This window comes from Onychostoma macrolepis, chromosome 03 (genome assembly GCF_012432095.1).
Source record: "Onychostoma macrolepis isolate SWU-2019 chromosome 03, ASM1243209v1, whole genome shotgun sequence".
NCBI classification, from domain to species: domain Eukaryota; kingdom Metazoa; phylum Chordata; class Actinopteri; order Cypriniformes; family Cyprinidae; genus Onychostoma; species Onychostoma macrolepis.
In genome coordinates this window covers 55750252-55764425 of record NC_081157.1, presented here as the reverse complement: position 1 = coordinate 55764425, position 14174 = coordinate 55750252, and the positions used below count along the sequence as shown (strand labels likewise).

At 34.2% G+C, this 14174-nt stretch overlaps 1 protein-coding gene across 9 annotated transcripts in view; it reads left to right on the top strand.

The window, feature by feature from the left end:
- Nucleotides 1-11889: 11889 nt before the first annotated feature.
- LOC131536920 (trichohyalin-like) overlaps nucleotides 11890-14174 on the top strand; it is a 38020-nt gene continuing 35735 nt past the window's right edge. Inside the window, exons 1-2 of one of the 9 annotated variants that reach the window (XR_009270126.1) lie at nucleotides 11969-13031; nucleotides 13467-13787. Coding sequence is in view for 1 of the 9 variants with exons in the window: in XM_058770115.1 (XP_058626098.1) it covers nucleotides 12100-12178 (79 nt within the window). In the remaining 8 variants the exon portion in view is untranslated. Of the gene's footprint in view, nucleotides 13788-14174 lie in introns of all 9 variants that reach the window. The other 8 variants (XR_009270125.1, XR_009270128.1, XM_058770115.1 and 5 more) reach the window with 8 other exon arrangements.

Below are 14174 nucleotides of genomic sequence, written 5' to 3'. Positions count from 1 at the left end.
AACAAAAATAAATAAATACAAATGCTGTTTCCTTTTGAATGTCATTTTCAGAAACTGCTCGAGATCCTCTGAGTTTAGACCAGGGGTAGCGAACTCTGGTCCTGGAGAGACACAGTCCAGCAGAGTTCAGCTCCAACTCTAATAAAAACTCACCTGCCTGTAGCTTCCTAGTAACCCTTCAGACCTTGATTAGCTTGTTTTAGATGTGTTAAGCAAAGCTCTGCAGGTCTGCGGCTCTCCAGGACCGACGTTCGCCACCCCTGGTTTAGACTAAATATTCTCTGTTTAACTGGCACATCATTAATTTCCCATTATTGAGCCATTTTTCATTTTTTATTATCATTTCTGTAACTAACAGAAAAGTCAGTTTGAGACTGTTTGCGTGGAGACTTTTATTATGAAAAGCACAGAGCGACTCAGGAAGAGAGACGTCTGCACCACATGGCAAGAGGCTGTGTTCGAAACTGCAAACTTGGTGGGTTGGTACTAGTACTAACTTATCGAGCACTAAAAGAGTACATACCCAAGAGTCAACTCTCGTTAAGTATCCCTACGTCCCTATCTGCCCTAAACAGTATTGAAAATGACTAATATCACATAGAATTTAGCATGGATAGTGTGCACATTGGAACGCAGGCTACGAATGCGATCCGGACATCATCTGCCATGTTGACATTATCATGTGGCTTATGACGTTATAACAAGAGCAACAACTTAAAAGATATGAGTGACAGGTTCAATTAATCTATCTGTAAATATCTGAGTTTTGTTTAAGAAACTGCTGCCCTTTTATTTTGTGATTGTAGTATAACCAATACATTTTGTATACCAATACGTTTTGTATACAACCAATACAAGGGTGTGACACTCTTCCAGTTCCTGTCTGCCGTGCTGCTGAGAGGTTTGCGATTGTAGCTCTGTCACGAATCCGGTTCATGGTTTTCCGTCCGACTGCCACAAGAGGTCGCCTCTCCATCATATTGACTCTCACACCACACATCACACTGGACTGCATTTCCCATCATCCATTGCACTGATCACACAGCTGTCATCAATCACATGCTCACCTGAGAGCTATTAAACACATTATATAATACCCACTCAGATCGCAGAGTATTGTCTAGCGTTTAGCAGTTAGCTACTTTACCAAGCCGTTCCGTGTTTATTTTTTATTTTTTTTTTTTAGTCTCCATACCCAGCCAACATTTCCACGTGGGCCCCATGTGGGTTTTTGATGGGCTGCCACTTGGGACCCGTACAATTTTGTCCATCGGCTCCACTTGGGCCCCATGTCTGTTAGCCCATAGGGGCACATGATGGGTCCATAGTGGGCTCTAAGTGGGGCCCATGTAGATTTTCATTATATGGGCCCACATGGGTCCCAAATGGGTTCTTAATAAATGGGGCCAAGGTGGGCCACATACAGAACCCTTATGGGTCCCAAATGGGTGGCCACTCTGAACCCACAAATGGCCCATATATGGGGATTTTGTGGGACCACAGTGGGTCGGAACTGGGCCCCATTTATATTTCTTTATTAATTCCTCTGGATAAAGTTAATGTGCTAATATGCAAAATCATCTTTCAAACCACTCCAACTCTTAAGTTACAATGTTTTTTTTTTTTTTTTTTTTTGGAAACCTGTACCTGACCTGATTTGTTGATTTTATGTGGTGCTCAATACATTTTAAATTACATGATAAAATATTTCAACTGTGAAGAAAATGACTTCAACTCAATCTCTAAATCACAGTTTTTATTGGGTAAAACAAAATATTAAACAAAAACACTTGAATAGATCAGGATAAAATGATACTCCTAGGCCTGTGCAGACTCCTCAGCTTCATACCTAAAAACAGTAAAGAAAAAAACAGAAAAGGCATTTATTTTAAAATACTACTAAACATTTACAAGAGCATTAAAGGGATATTTCACCCAAAAATGAAAATTCTGTCATCATTTACTCACCCTCAAGTAGTTCCTGTATTTTCTGCCCGAACACAAAGTAAGATATTTTGAAGAAAGTTTGTAACAAGGCTGTTTTGGGGCACCACTGACTTCCATAGTAGGAAAAAAAAAATACTATTGAAGTCAATGGTGCCCCAGAACTGCTCTGTTTCCCACATTCTTCAGAATATCTTCCTTTGTGTTCAGCCGAACAAAGACATTCATACAGGTTTGGAACTACTTGAGGGTGAGTAAATGATGACAGAATTTTGATTTTTGGGTGAACTATCCCTTTAAAAGGCATGTGTGGTTGTAATTAAGCCGTGCCAGTACTTTTCCCTATGAGTCAAAACTGTCACTTAAAGGGATAGTTATTACTAAAGGTAATATGAACAAGTTAAAGGTGACACTCTTCAGTTAAGAAATGCAATTATGTGCTAGGAGCTATTTTTGTAAAATAGCCTACATGATAATGCAACAGTTTGATTTCAAAAGAGTGTATAACCGTAAAATGTTAGTCAAATTAAAAGTAACTTACTGGCAACAATTATCCAGTAGTTGCTGTATTTCATACCACTGTAAAACTAAGTATAGTAGTTTTAAGCACACTATAAAATGAAGTACAGTTATACTGTCGTTTATTTTATTTTTATTTTGTTATATATTCAATAACACAAGTTATTGCTTCACACCAACAGCTTTATTCATGATTCATCTTTTATATTTCAGAGCTGAACTTCAATCACACAGAATTACCAGCATATTAACCATATTTCATCAGTGAACATACCAGGCAAAAGTTTAACAGCAAGATTTCTCATTTAAAAAAAAAAGAATGATCTTCTGCTCACCAAGCCTGCATTTATTTGATCCAAAATACAGCAAAAACAGTAATATTGTGAAATATTTTTACTATTTAAAATAACTACTTTCTATTTGAACATATGTTAAAATGTAATTTATTTCTGTGATCAAAACTAAATTTTCAGCATCATTACTCCAGTCTTCTGTGTCAAATTATCCTTCAGAAATCATTCTAATATGCCGATTTGCTGTTCAAGAAACATTTTTTATTAATATTATCAATATTTAATACAGTTGAGTACATTTTTTTCAGGATTCTTTGATGAATAGAAAGATCCAAAGATAAGCATTTATCTAAAATAAAAAGCTTTTGTAACAATATGCACTATTTAAAAGCTTGGAGTCAGTATCTTTTTTTTTTGTAGGGGGGATTATATAAATTAATACTTTAATTTAGCAAGGATACTTTAAATTGAACAAAAGTGATGATAAAGACATTTATAATGTTACAAAAGATTTCCATTTCCGATAAATGCTGCTTTTTATCAAAGAAACCTGAACAAAAAATATGCTCTGCTGTTTTCACAGGAATAAATTACATTTTAACATATATTCAAATTAAAAGCAGTTATTTTAACAATATGCGCCACCTGCTGGTGAGCGGCTGACAGCAGCTGGAGATCATGCATCGGTGCTCTACTGCTATTCCTGCGGTTCCCGGATGTGCATCGCTGAATTTTCTGCCGAATTTTAACCACTGAATTTGAAAAGTGAAATAAAATGACCGAAATTTTCCTGTTGAATGTTATACATCGTATTTTTAAACAGATTGAATATTTTGGAAGTGAATTCTGGAAGGTGAATATGAATTATTGAATTTTTAATTATGAAAATGTGTGTGAAATATTTAGAATTTAAATATTCACAGCTTAAATAAACAACTGTGTTAAATTTCAGGACCTGAAAATACAAGCCCTGGAAATACAAGGCATTCAAATGCAAGCAAGCATTAATTGCAATGCATCTTTTTTTATTATTTGTGGAATTCAGCATGCTTTATGTTTCAAAAACTATTGTCATTATTCTGCTTCCATACCTATCCTTATGAGATAATAACAGTAAAAATAATAATATTTCTGCTTTTTAATAACAACTAATTACAATAAAAGTAAAACATGTATGCATGTGTATACACCAGGGAAGAAATAAAAGTCATATTCAAGTAAAATTATAATTATTTTCAATAATGAAAATATTTATTCTTTTTTTCTTTCTTTTTTCAGATTGTCATCCGATTGTTGTAAGTGATCAGTCAAGCAGTCATCCTGCATCTTGGATTTTCCATGTTCAGTTTGTACAAACATTATCTGATATTGAGTGAGGCTTTTTCTCTCCTTTGTTTGTGTGTCAGTAGCTGCTGCACCCCAAAGCCTCCACACCCACAGTGTTCCTGCTACATTTCTTCTAATATTTTTGTGATTACTTTTTCTTCCTACCTGGTCTTTATGCTAAGTTAGGAAAACCAGCTTCATGTTTAAATAGGCAAACTTGTGCCACATATACCAGGCTGACACACACACACACACACACACACACACACACACACACATATATATATATATATATATATACCAGGACAGCCAGGCACAAGAACAGTTTCTTTCACCAGGCAATCTACAGAACAGTTAAATGCCTTTTTATTCTCATCTTATTTTTATTGTCTGTGTGTCGTTGTTGTCTCTGTGAACTGGAAGCTTTTGACACTAAAACAAATTTCTTGTATGCGCAAGCAAACTTGGCAATAAAAGCTCTTTCTGATTCTGATTCTGATATATATTTTTTATAAATATATATTTATTTATTTTTCTGCAAATACTGCAGTGTGCTGGATGGAGAAACTGAGAAGTTTATAAACAGAAGGCATGGAAGAAGAGAGCAGGTCCTACAACAAAGAAATTATTCTTAAGGTATGCTCCAAATTTACCATTTACCATTGAGTTCACTGAGATCTGACTAACTGTGTGTCTATATGTGTCCCCTCTTTATCTCTCTTTCCTTTTTTCTGTTCTCTTTTAGGATAAACCTGAGGTCCTGGGAGTTCTTAGAGGTTCTAAAGTGTTTTTTATGCATTTGTTGATGTCAAATTTTCAATAATAAATTCAAATAAATTCTCATACTTTTTACATTTATATGGTGTCATTCCAACTGGGGGGGTATTGAAGGGGGAACTGCACGTGTGTGTGTGTGTGTGTGTGTGTGTGTGTGTGTGTGTGTGTGTGGAAAAAACATTGTTAAAAAAAATACTGGCTTCAATAATACATTTTTTGTAGTTTTTAGAGAATCAATTAATTACATGAACAGTTTTTTTCCCATGTAGGCTATATATATATATAATATTGTTTTGGTACATTTTGTTGTTGTTATTAATTAAATTAATATTGGTTTGTATTTCATATACATTTCCATTTGGTATCCAGACTCGGGCCAGTACCGGCTAATTGTATAATCTATGCTGGCGTGATTGTGGCCCGATGCCGGCAGTGTCGGCTCAGTTTCGGCAACCGGACTCGGACCAGCGTACTCTGGTCGATTCTAGCGCGTCATTCACTCCCGTAATTCACAAGAGTCCGGCAACCGCATCCGGGCTGAGCTATTTCTTCCGGCTTGCCAGATTTGGGCCGTTATCGGGATACCTGGGATACCACCAGCATACCACCAGCATCCCATGCTGCTCACCAGCATACCAGCACCACGACACAACATATGCTGGTCTATGCTGGTTTTTCCAACAAAGCGGACGTACTGCGGACCTAAACGGACGTTCGGAACGTCCGGGGGACGACCCCTGTTTGCTGGGCCTGCACTTAAGAAAAGAGGTGTTCGTCTGACAGAGGATCTGACGTTTGCAGAAAGACAACAGAGGAGGCTGCTATGGCCAAAGGTAAAAGCGGCGAGAGAAGAGGGGAAGAGAGCCTACTTTCGTGGAGCAGATGCCTTTATAGATGGAGAAAAACTGTCTGTCGAGTTTCAAGATGAATACTGACTGAAAATAGTTTATTGACTGCTGGTTTGTCTGTCAATCTGAAATTGTACACGCAGTCTTCAGTCCACAAGATTCGTCCAGGTGATGTGACTCTTCTAAGCTAGGAGTTGATCGATACCGACTGCTTTGTGAATTTCATCGTTTCAGGGTTCTTTATATAATATTGTTCTGACATCCAAATAAGATCTTTTTATGTCTGATTTTGTTTTTAGTTGTTTAAAGATTGTTTCTCTTAACGTTAGGGGTTTACGAGACAGCACTAAAAGACAATCCATGTTTATTTTTGTTAGACATGCTAATGCAAATATTATTTTTTTACAAGAGACTCATTCGTGTGAAACCGATGTTAAATGTTGGCGTTCTCAGAGGGGAGATCAAATCTTTTGTTGTCATGCTTCTCACCATTCGGCAGGTGTCGCTATTCTTTTAAATAAGTTTAAAGGTGACGTTCTAGAATCAGTTCGTTCAACAGAAGGGAGATGGTTACTTATAGTTGTCAAGTTTGATAATTCCGTTTTTATTTTAGGTAATGTTTATGGATATAATTCTTCTGTCTAAGCCAAGAATATGTCCACGGAGGTCTCTAATTCTATATCAGTGTTAATGAAGAAATACCAAGGTGCCCTTTTGATAGTGGGTGGTGACTTTAATGATGCCCCAGATGACTTCTTATATCGTTTCCCTCTACATACGTCAACCTCTTCAAAGTTTAAATTCACTACTTTTGTGTCTTCCCATTTGTCTATTGTGGATATTTGGAGATTCTTAAATTCTAATGAAAAATGTTACTCTTGGAGTAATTCAACTAGATCCCTATAATCAAGGATTGACCTATGGTTGGTCAGCCCTGATTGTGTCCAATATGTAACAGAAGTTGCATATTCTTATGCACCCCTTTCAGATCATAAAATGGTTGTTTTGGCACTTTCTGGTTGTACAATTAAAAATAATAGTTTAAGAGGATATTGGAAGTTAAATAATAATCTGCTTAGTAATGAGAGTTTTGTAAATCAGGTTCGAGAAATAGCACAACACACTTTTAGAAATAAGCAAATGACATATTAATAAATGGGAGTTATTCAAGTTTAAAGTTAGACAGTCAGCTTTAGTAAACAAGCAAAAAATAATAGTTTGAATAAGGAACAGGCACTTATGACAGAATTAGACATTTATTTGAGAAAAGATAACCTTACAGAGGATGAAAAGGTTAAACTGGAGACTATTGAAACTCAAACTGATCAAATATATATTGATATAGCAAAAGGCGCATTTATTCGTTCAAGAGCTAAGTGTTTAGAGAAAGAAGAAAAAAATACAAGCTAGAAAAACGAAACCATAAAAGACAAACGATCTCCTCTTTTAAAATTGATGATGTAATTACTTCAAACCCAAAATTAATTTCAAATTATGTAGAATCCTTTTACTCTGTTATAAATCTGTATTTCAAATAGATAAATGTTCTAAATTTTTTGAATCAGTTAAGCTATCTACTAGTGTTGTCAAAAGACCCGGTACTTCGGTACCAAGTCGGTATTAAAAAAATGAAAACGTCACGGTACCAGGTTTTTTTAAGTACCCGGTCAACCCGGTTCTTGACGCATACGGCCCGATGATTTCCGCGATGCAGAAAACGCGGACGGATTCTCGGAATCCAGTTATAAAGACGGAATTTACAGTTTAGCACGGAATGTCACGGAATTTGTCAAAGTTTGGATTAATTAATCAAAAGTAGGTCATTACACTTAAATCAAATCGCGACAAGGACTAGTATCTGTAAATATTAAGCCACAAAAGTCGATTCAGATATGAATCCCGCATGTTCTGCGAGTCTCTGAATGAATGAATGGCAGAGACGCGCGTTTTTTTTTTTTTTTTACTACATACACGGTGATTTCAGCATCTGCCGTCTCAATGAGGACATAAATACATAAACAACGTCTCCAACTGCTCTGAGAGTCACTTCACTTCTACCGTTTCATTTGAGTAAACCAGCGTCATATCATAAGCTACACACAGAAATTTAAAGGTATTCACGGCAACCCGTCAAAATAAAAGTTTATCTTAGAGACATTGTGCCAGAAATATATTACTATTATTTAGTAGAATGTATGTGATACTATTACTACTGTTGAAAAAAAAAATATTTTTAAAGAAATAATCACACAATATTTCTTCCATATTTTTATTTTAATAGTAAATCCCCTTTATTTACCAAAAAAATTAAATGTTTAAATTTCATTATTTAAAAGACAAATTAAATTTGGGTGAAACTTGTTTACTGTTTTTCATACTTTTATTACTTGCGGAAAAACTTGAAACACAATTTAAATAAGTATAAAGAATGGCATTGATTTTTGTACATTTTATTTTTGTTTGATATTATTATTAAACATGTTTTTGGTCCCACTTTATATTAGGTGGCCTTAACTACTATGCACTTACATTTAAATTAATAATTTGGTACAATGCACTTATTGTGTACATACATGTTTTTACATTTTACTTATATTTAAAAAAAATACCTATATGTAATTACACCTGTAATTAATTTCTGTAATTATATTTATAATTACACTGTTGACCCATCACTTACACCTACCCACCCTTAAACCTACCCATACCACCAAACCTGTCCCTAACCTTACCCATATCCCACCTCAATAGCAACAATAGTGTTTTGCAATACAATATGAACACAATGAGTACATTGTACTTATTTTTTGATGCAAGTACATAGTAGTTAAGGCGTTAAGTGTGACCATGTTTTTTAATTAGCATGTGGTACCGAAATTGGTACCGAGAACCGTGGATTTTCACTGGTATCGGTACCGAATACTGAAATTTTGGTAGCGTGACAACACTACTATCTACCTATTTCAACTCAATTTAGAGACCTTTGTGATGAAGAACTAAGGAAATATGAGATGGTCACAGCTATCTGTTCAATGTAAAAAAATAAGTCGCCAGGTACAGATGGTCTTTCAGTGGAGTTTTATCTTTGTTTCTGGGATATAATTGAAAATCCTTTATTTGAGATGTATATGGAATGTACTGAAACGAATGAACTATCAACTTCTATGAAACAAGGATTAATAACCCTACGGCCTAAACCTGATCATTTGATTTTAGACAACTGGCGTCCTATAACATTATTGAATGTAGATTATAAATTATTATCTCATATTTATGCAAATCGCTTAAAAAAAGGTCTAAATGAAATCATTAGTGAGTGTCAAACAGGATTCATGGCTGGTCGACACATAAACTGGAACATTAGACTAATTTTGGATTTGTTAGATTATTCAAATTTGGTGGAGTCAGAGCTTTAATGGTCTTTCTAGATTTTCATAAAGCTTTTGATACAATCGAGCATCAATTTATGTTCAGGGCTTTAAAGTTTTTTGGTTTTGGGGAGAGATTTATCTCTATTATAGAAATGTTTCATAAAGGTATTAATAGCTCCATTAACTTCTAAAAGATTTCCTATTTGTAGAGGAGTGCGTCAAGGTTGTCCTATATCCCCTTTTTTGTTTCTTATAGTTGTAGAGTTTCTTTCCATTAAAAATCCTGAACTCTCCATCTGTTCAAGGAATAACCATCTTTAGAAAAGAAATTAGATTATCTCAGCTTGCGGATGATACTGTTCTTTTTTTGAGAGATAAAGAACAGTTGCCCGCAACTCTGCAGTTAGTAAATGAATTCTCTGGTGCTTCTGGATTAATGCTAAATGTTACGAAATGTGAAATTATGATTCAAACGAAAACATTTTGTGCAATATCCCAATAAAAAATAAGATCAAATATTTAGGAATAAGTATTACAAAGGATCTAACAGAGAGGCAAGAATGACATTTTTCCCCTAAAATAAAAAGGCTCAAAGTATCTTTAATAATTGGGTTCAAATAGATTTGACTATTATTGGCAGAGTTCTATTGACCAAAGTAGAATTGGTATCTAGATTTATTTATCCAGCATTATCTCTTTTTGTTCAAGATTTTACTTGTAAAAAAATTAATGATTTGTTTACACAATTTGTTTGGAGGAATAAGCATCATCATTTAAGAAAGGAAATTCTTCAAGGGCCAAGAAATGAAGGTGGATTTGAACTTTTGGATTTTTTTTTATTTAAATTATACCTTTAAAGTAAAATGGCTTAGAAACTGCTTACTTAAATCAGACTCAATATGTTTTTTTTTCATATACCATACAATATTTTCAAAAAGGTTGGAGGATTGCGTTTCTTGTTATTATGTGATTACTCTGTTAATAAATTACCTGTGGCATTGTCCAATTTCCATCAGCAAGCTCTTAAGGCTTGGAAGTTATGCTATGTGCACAACTTTTCCCCACATAAAGTAATCCTGTGGAATAATGCTTATATTACAGTTAACCGGGAATGTCTTTATTTACAAAGCTGGATGGATAAAGGTATTTATTTTTTATCCGATATTTTAGACCAATCAGCGCATTTGAATTTCCTATGAAAATTTCATGAACAAATGGTTATTTTCTAGGTCTACTGATGTTGATGAGAAGTCATATGTTGTCATATAATATCTGTCGATCGGAACCTGTACTTTGTCTAAATGGGGTTGACATTAACAGTAAAAAGTGTATAAATAAATTGATTAGACAAATATTTTATAAAAATAGATCCCTAAAGCCTAGAGGGAAATTTTTCTGGAATGTTTGCTTCACAGATATTATGTGGAAAAAAGCTTGGTCGCTCCCTCATCGATTCTGTATTTCTAACAAACTTAGGGAATTACATTTGAAAATCCTTCATAACATTTATGTTAGTAATTATACTCTGTCAAAATTTATTGATGGAAAATGCTCATTTTGTTCAGATCAGCCAGAAAAATTGCTACATCGTTTTCATGAATGCTACCATTCAAAGAAGTTTTGGGGAGACTTATCGTTGTATGTCCAAGAGAAAACTGGTTATAGTTGTGATTTGAATTCAAAAGATTTTTTTTATTTTATTTTGAATCAAAAAGTATGTTTGTTAACTTTATGCTCAATCTTATTGCTGAATTTTATTTGCTAAGTTTCATGTCCATAAAAGTAAAATAAATAATTCTAAACCTTGTTTGAAGGTTTTTATGGTTGATGTACATTCATATTGGGATTCTCTTCAGTTTATTGATAGTAAAACATGTAAAGATACAATTGTATTTGCTAAAGAGCTGAATTTAATTGAAAAGTGATCTCATATATGCTGTCTTCTGGATTATTGACATCTAGTTGCTCTTTTCTTTGTATTCTTGTAAATTTGTATATTTGTATATAATGTAGGCTGTAAACCCACGTTTATTTTTTCTTTTCTTTTCTTTTTTTATTTGGATGTCTTGATATAATTGTATATTTTTCTTTGTTGTAGTTCTAATAAAAATAAATTAAAATAAAATAAAAAAGTACTTGCTCTAAAGAGGTGTTTCGGGTCTCGGGAGACTAATGTAAATTGACCGACAGCGCCATCTGCTGTTTTTGGAAAAGAAAGTTGCTCAATTGCATTTGTGAGAAAATCAAGCCAAGTTTCCTCATAAAAAGGCAAATGAGTCTCACAGTTGTAACACACAATACATATATTTGTCCATACCTCTGCATTTTCTCTCAAATAGAGTTTTGTATTTGTAAATCACTTTGCGTTTGTTTGAAAGTCGAGTTTTTCTTTGCAAAGCAGATTGTGTTTTTTTGCAAAACGCTGGATTTGTTTGTATAGTTTTGGCACAATATTCACTCCATAAAAAGGTCTGAAACTTTGTATTATGAGTTGTAGTATATGACATTTCACTCTTTATGATGAATCACTTGTATTCATCATTTGGAAGTTGCTTTGGATAAAAGCGTCTGATAAAGGAATAAATGTAGGCCTATATACATGTAATGGATGTGTAGTCTATTTAATGTGCATCTCACCACAGTGCTCGTAAACCTCTGTTTTGTTAGCATTATTATGGAGCTCGTAAGTGAGGGGTAAAATCTGTCGATATGTTTTAGAGCATCCACAGACTTGGGTAAAGTTGGTTTTATATTGGCACATTCGGACTTCTGCATTGTTAACCGCAGTACATCGGACATTCAGCGGACATTCACAAGTAAGTATGACATTAAAACAATACTTGCCCATTTTGATCGATTGTGAAAAAAGTAGGTTGACAGTGATGTCGCTGATTAGAATTAGCAAAAAATAACTTTACTGCACATATAATTAGAAAGTTATTAAACGCGGAAATGTGCGAATGTGCGAATATAAAACCAACTTTACCCAAGTCCTCCACAGGGTGACGCAGATGAGTTTATATGAGCCCATTTCATAGTCATTACAACAACTTTGGCTTTTGTTTTCAAGCCGTTGGTGAGAAAATGGCGTTTGGTTCAGGTAAGATCTAAAGAGAGAAAACCAGATTGTTGTTTAAAGTTTATTCTTATCTAATCTTAAGCAACTGATATTGCTTTAGCATTAAACTATATTTGTGTGGAGTTAAATAGGCCTATATGTTTTGCTTGTCGATATGTATCGTGTGTTGTTTCATGTCATGTGTTTTATTTATTTATTTATTTTACTTTTTGCTTGTCTTTTCCAGACTATAAACGAATGTTAGCGACTGAGAGAGTAGGCCTAAAAGAGAAAGTGCCATTGCCGCTATATTTATTTATATCACAACGCATGAAAACAGGTCAAATAACCCTTACAAAAATGTCCTGTGGTATTCCTGTGGTACTGCAGCAGTACTACATAAATTTACCACACAACAAATGAGCAGAGCTAAATATGACAGGATTACCACAGCACTTTCTGTTGTAAAGTATCACAAGAATTTACCATTAGATGTCGTATGTGGTTTTTCTGTTGTTTTTGTGTTGTAATTCCAATACAAGCTAAATATGACAGGATTATGATAGCACTTTCTCTGTTGTACAGTATCACAAGAATTTACTATTAGTTGCCGTATGTAGTTTTTGTGTTGTAATTCCAACACAAGCTAAATATGACAGGATTATGATAGCACTTTCTCTGTTGTACAGTATCACAAGAATTTACTATTAGTTGCCGTATGTAGTTTTTGTGTTGTAATTCCAACACAAGCTAAATATGACAGGATTACCACAGCACTTTCTATACAGCATGAACTTACTACAGAAAATACAATGTGTTGTATTTGAATGGTATATGTATTGTTTTTGTGTGATATTTCCAAAACAATGACATCTAGCTGGCAGAAATAATGCAGGTGAGTGCAGTATGTCAAATACAGTAATGTGATATTTTTAAGGTTACTATCTGAATTAAAATATAATAAAAATGCTAAGCTGTAATCAACTGCTAAAGCATTTTACAATATAAACAATTGTCTGATCTCACTTTATCATAATTTAAAATTGTATTAAACTACAAAAATGAATTCCCTACATAGTACATTCTCACAAAAATTTTCATTTTATGATTTAAATTTAATTTATGACAAATGTGTTATATTGTAACTGTAACAGCTATAATGTAATGACAACATCAATATTTCTAAGATATGAAATATAGTCCAGTGTGTATTGTGTTTTTTATATATATATCTCTGTGTGTGTGTGTATGAATATAGTACACAAAATAATCAATTATTATAATTATACACATTAACATAATAACATTAATAATTATATTATGCACACAGGCATTTATGCTAGCGTTGCTTGCTGCCCGTTTCCATGGCAATGGTGAAGCTCAGACTTTGGCGCACTTTTGGATTTTGAACTGTGACGTCAAGCCGTTCTCAACCGCCAACCGCGAACCAGACAGTTTGTAAAATGTTGCGTTTCTGATTATTTTATTTTTTCGAAGAAAACCCAGTCGAAACAGGTCTATCGAGTTACACTGAAGACACACACATTCACGACGAAACATTAATTAAGGAAGAATGGTATTTCTCCGAGGAAGTAATCGTCGGCTGGCCCGCTGCGAGAAACCAGACGTCTCAGTTCATCCGTCTTTGCTGGTGAGTAACGTTAGATAAAGTGCTTCTGCTGTACTTTTATGTGCATGCTACCCGTGCTGTATTTGTTAGTTTAATTTACCACGCGATTACATATCACTCTGTTTAGATGAGATAGTAAGTATCAATATAACGAATTTAGACCGACTGGAAATAACATACAGCTCTTCATTAAAAGAGCGGGTTCATAAGAGTTATTTGTTAATAAATTGGACACTGAAATTGTCCAAAAAGGCCTGGCTTAATAGTGTCATGTTCGTGAACTGAGCTACATTGGTGGATCAGTACATATAGCCAGTTTTCATGATTTAATTGATTAATAAGATTCATACTGAGTTCGGTGTAATACACCATCATGTGTTTTCTGTGTGAGTTAAACAAGTAAAGAGT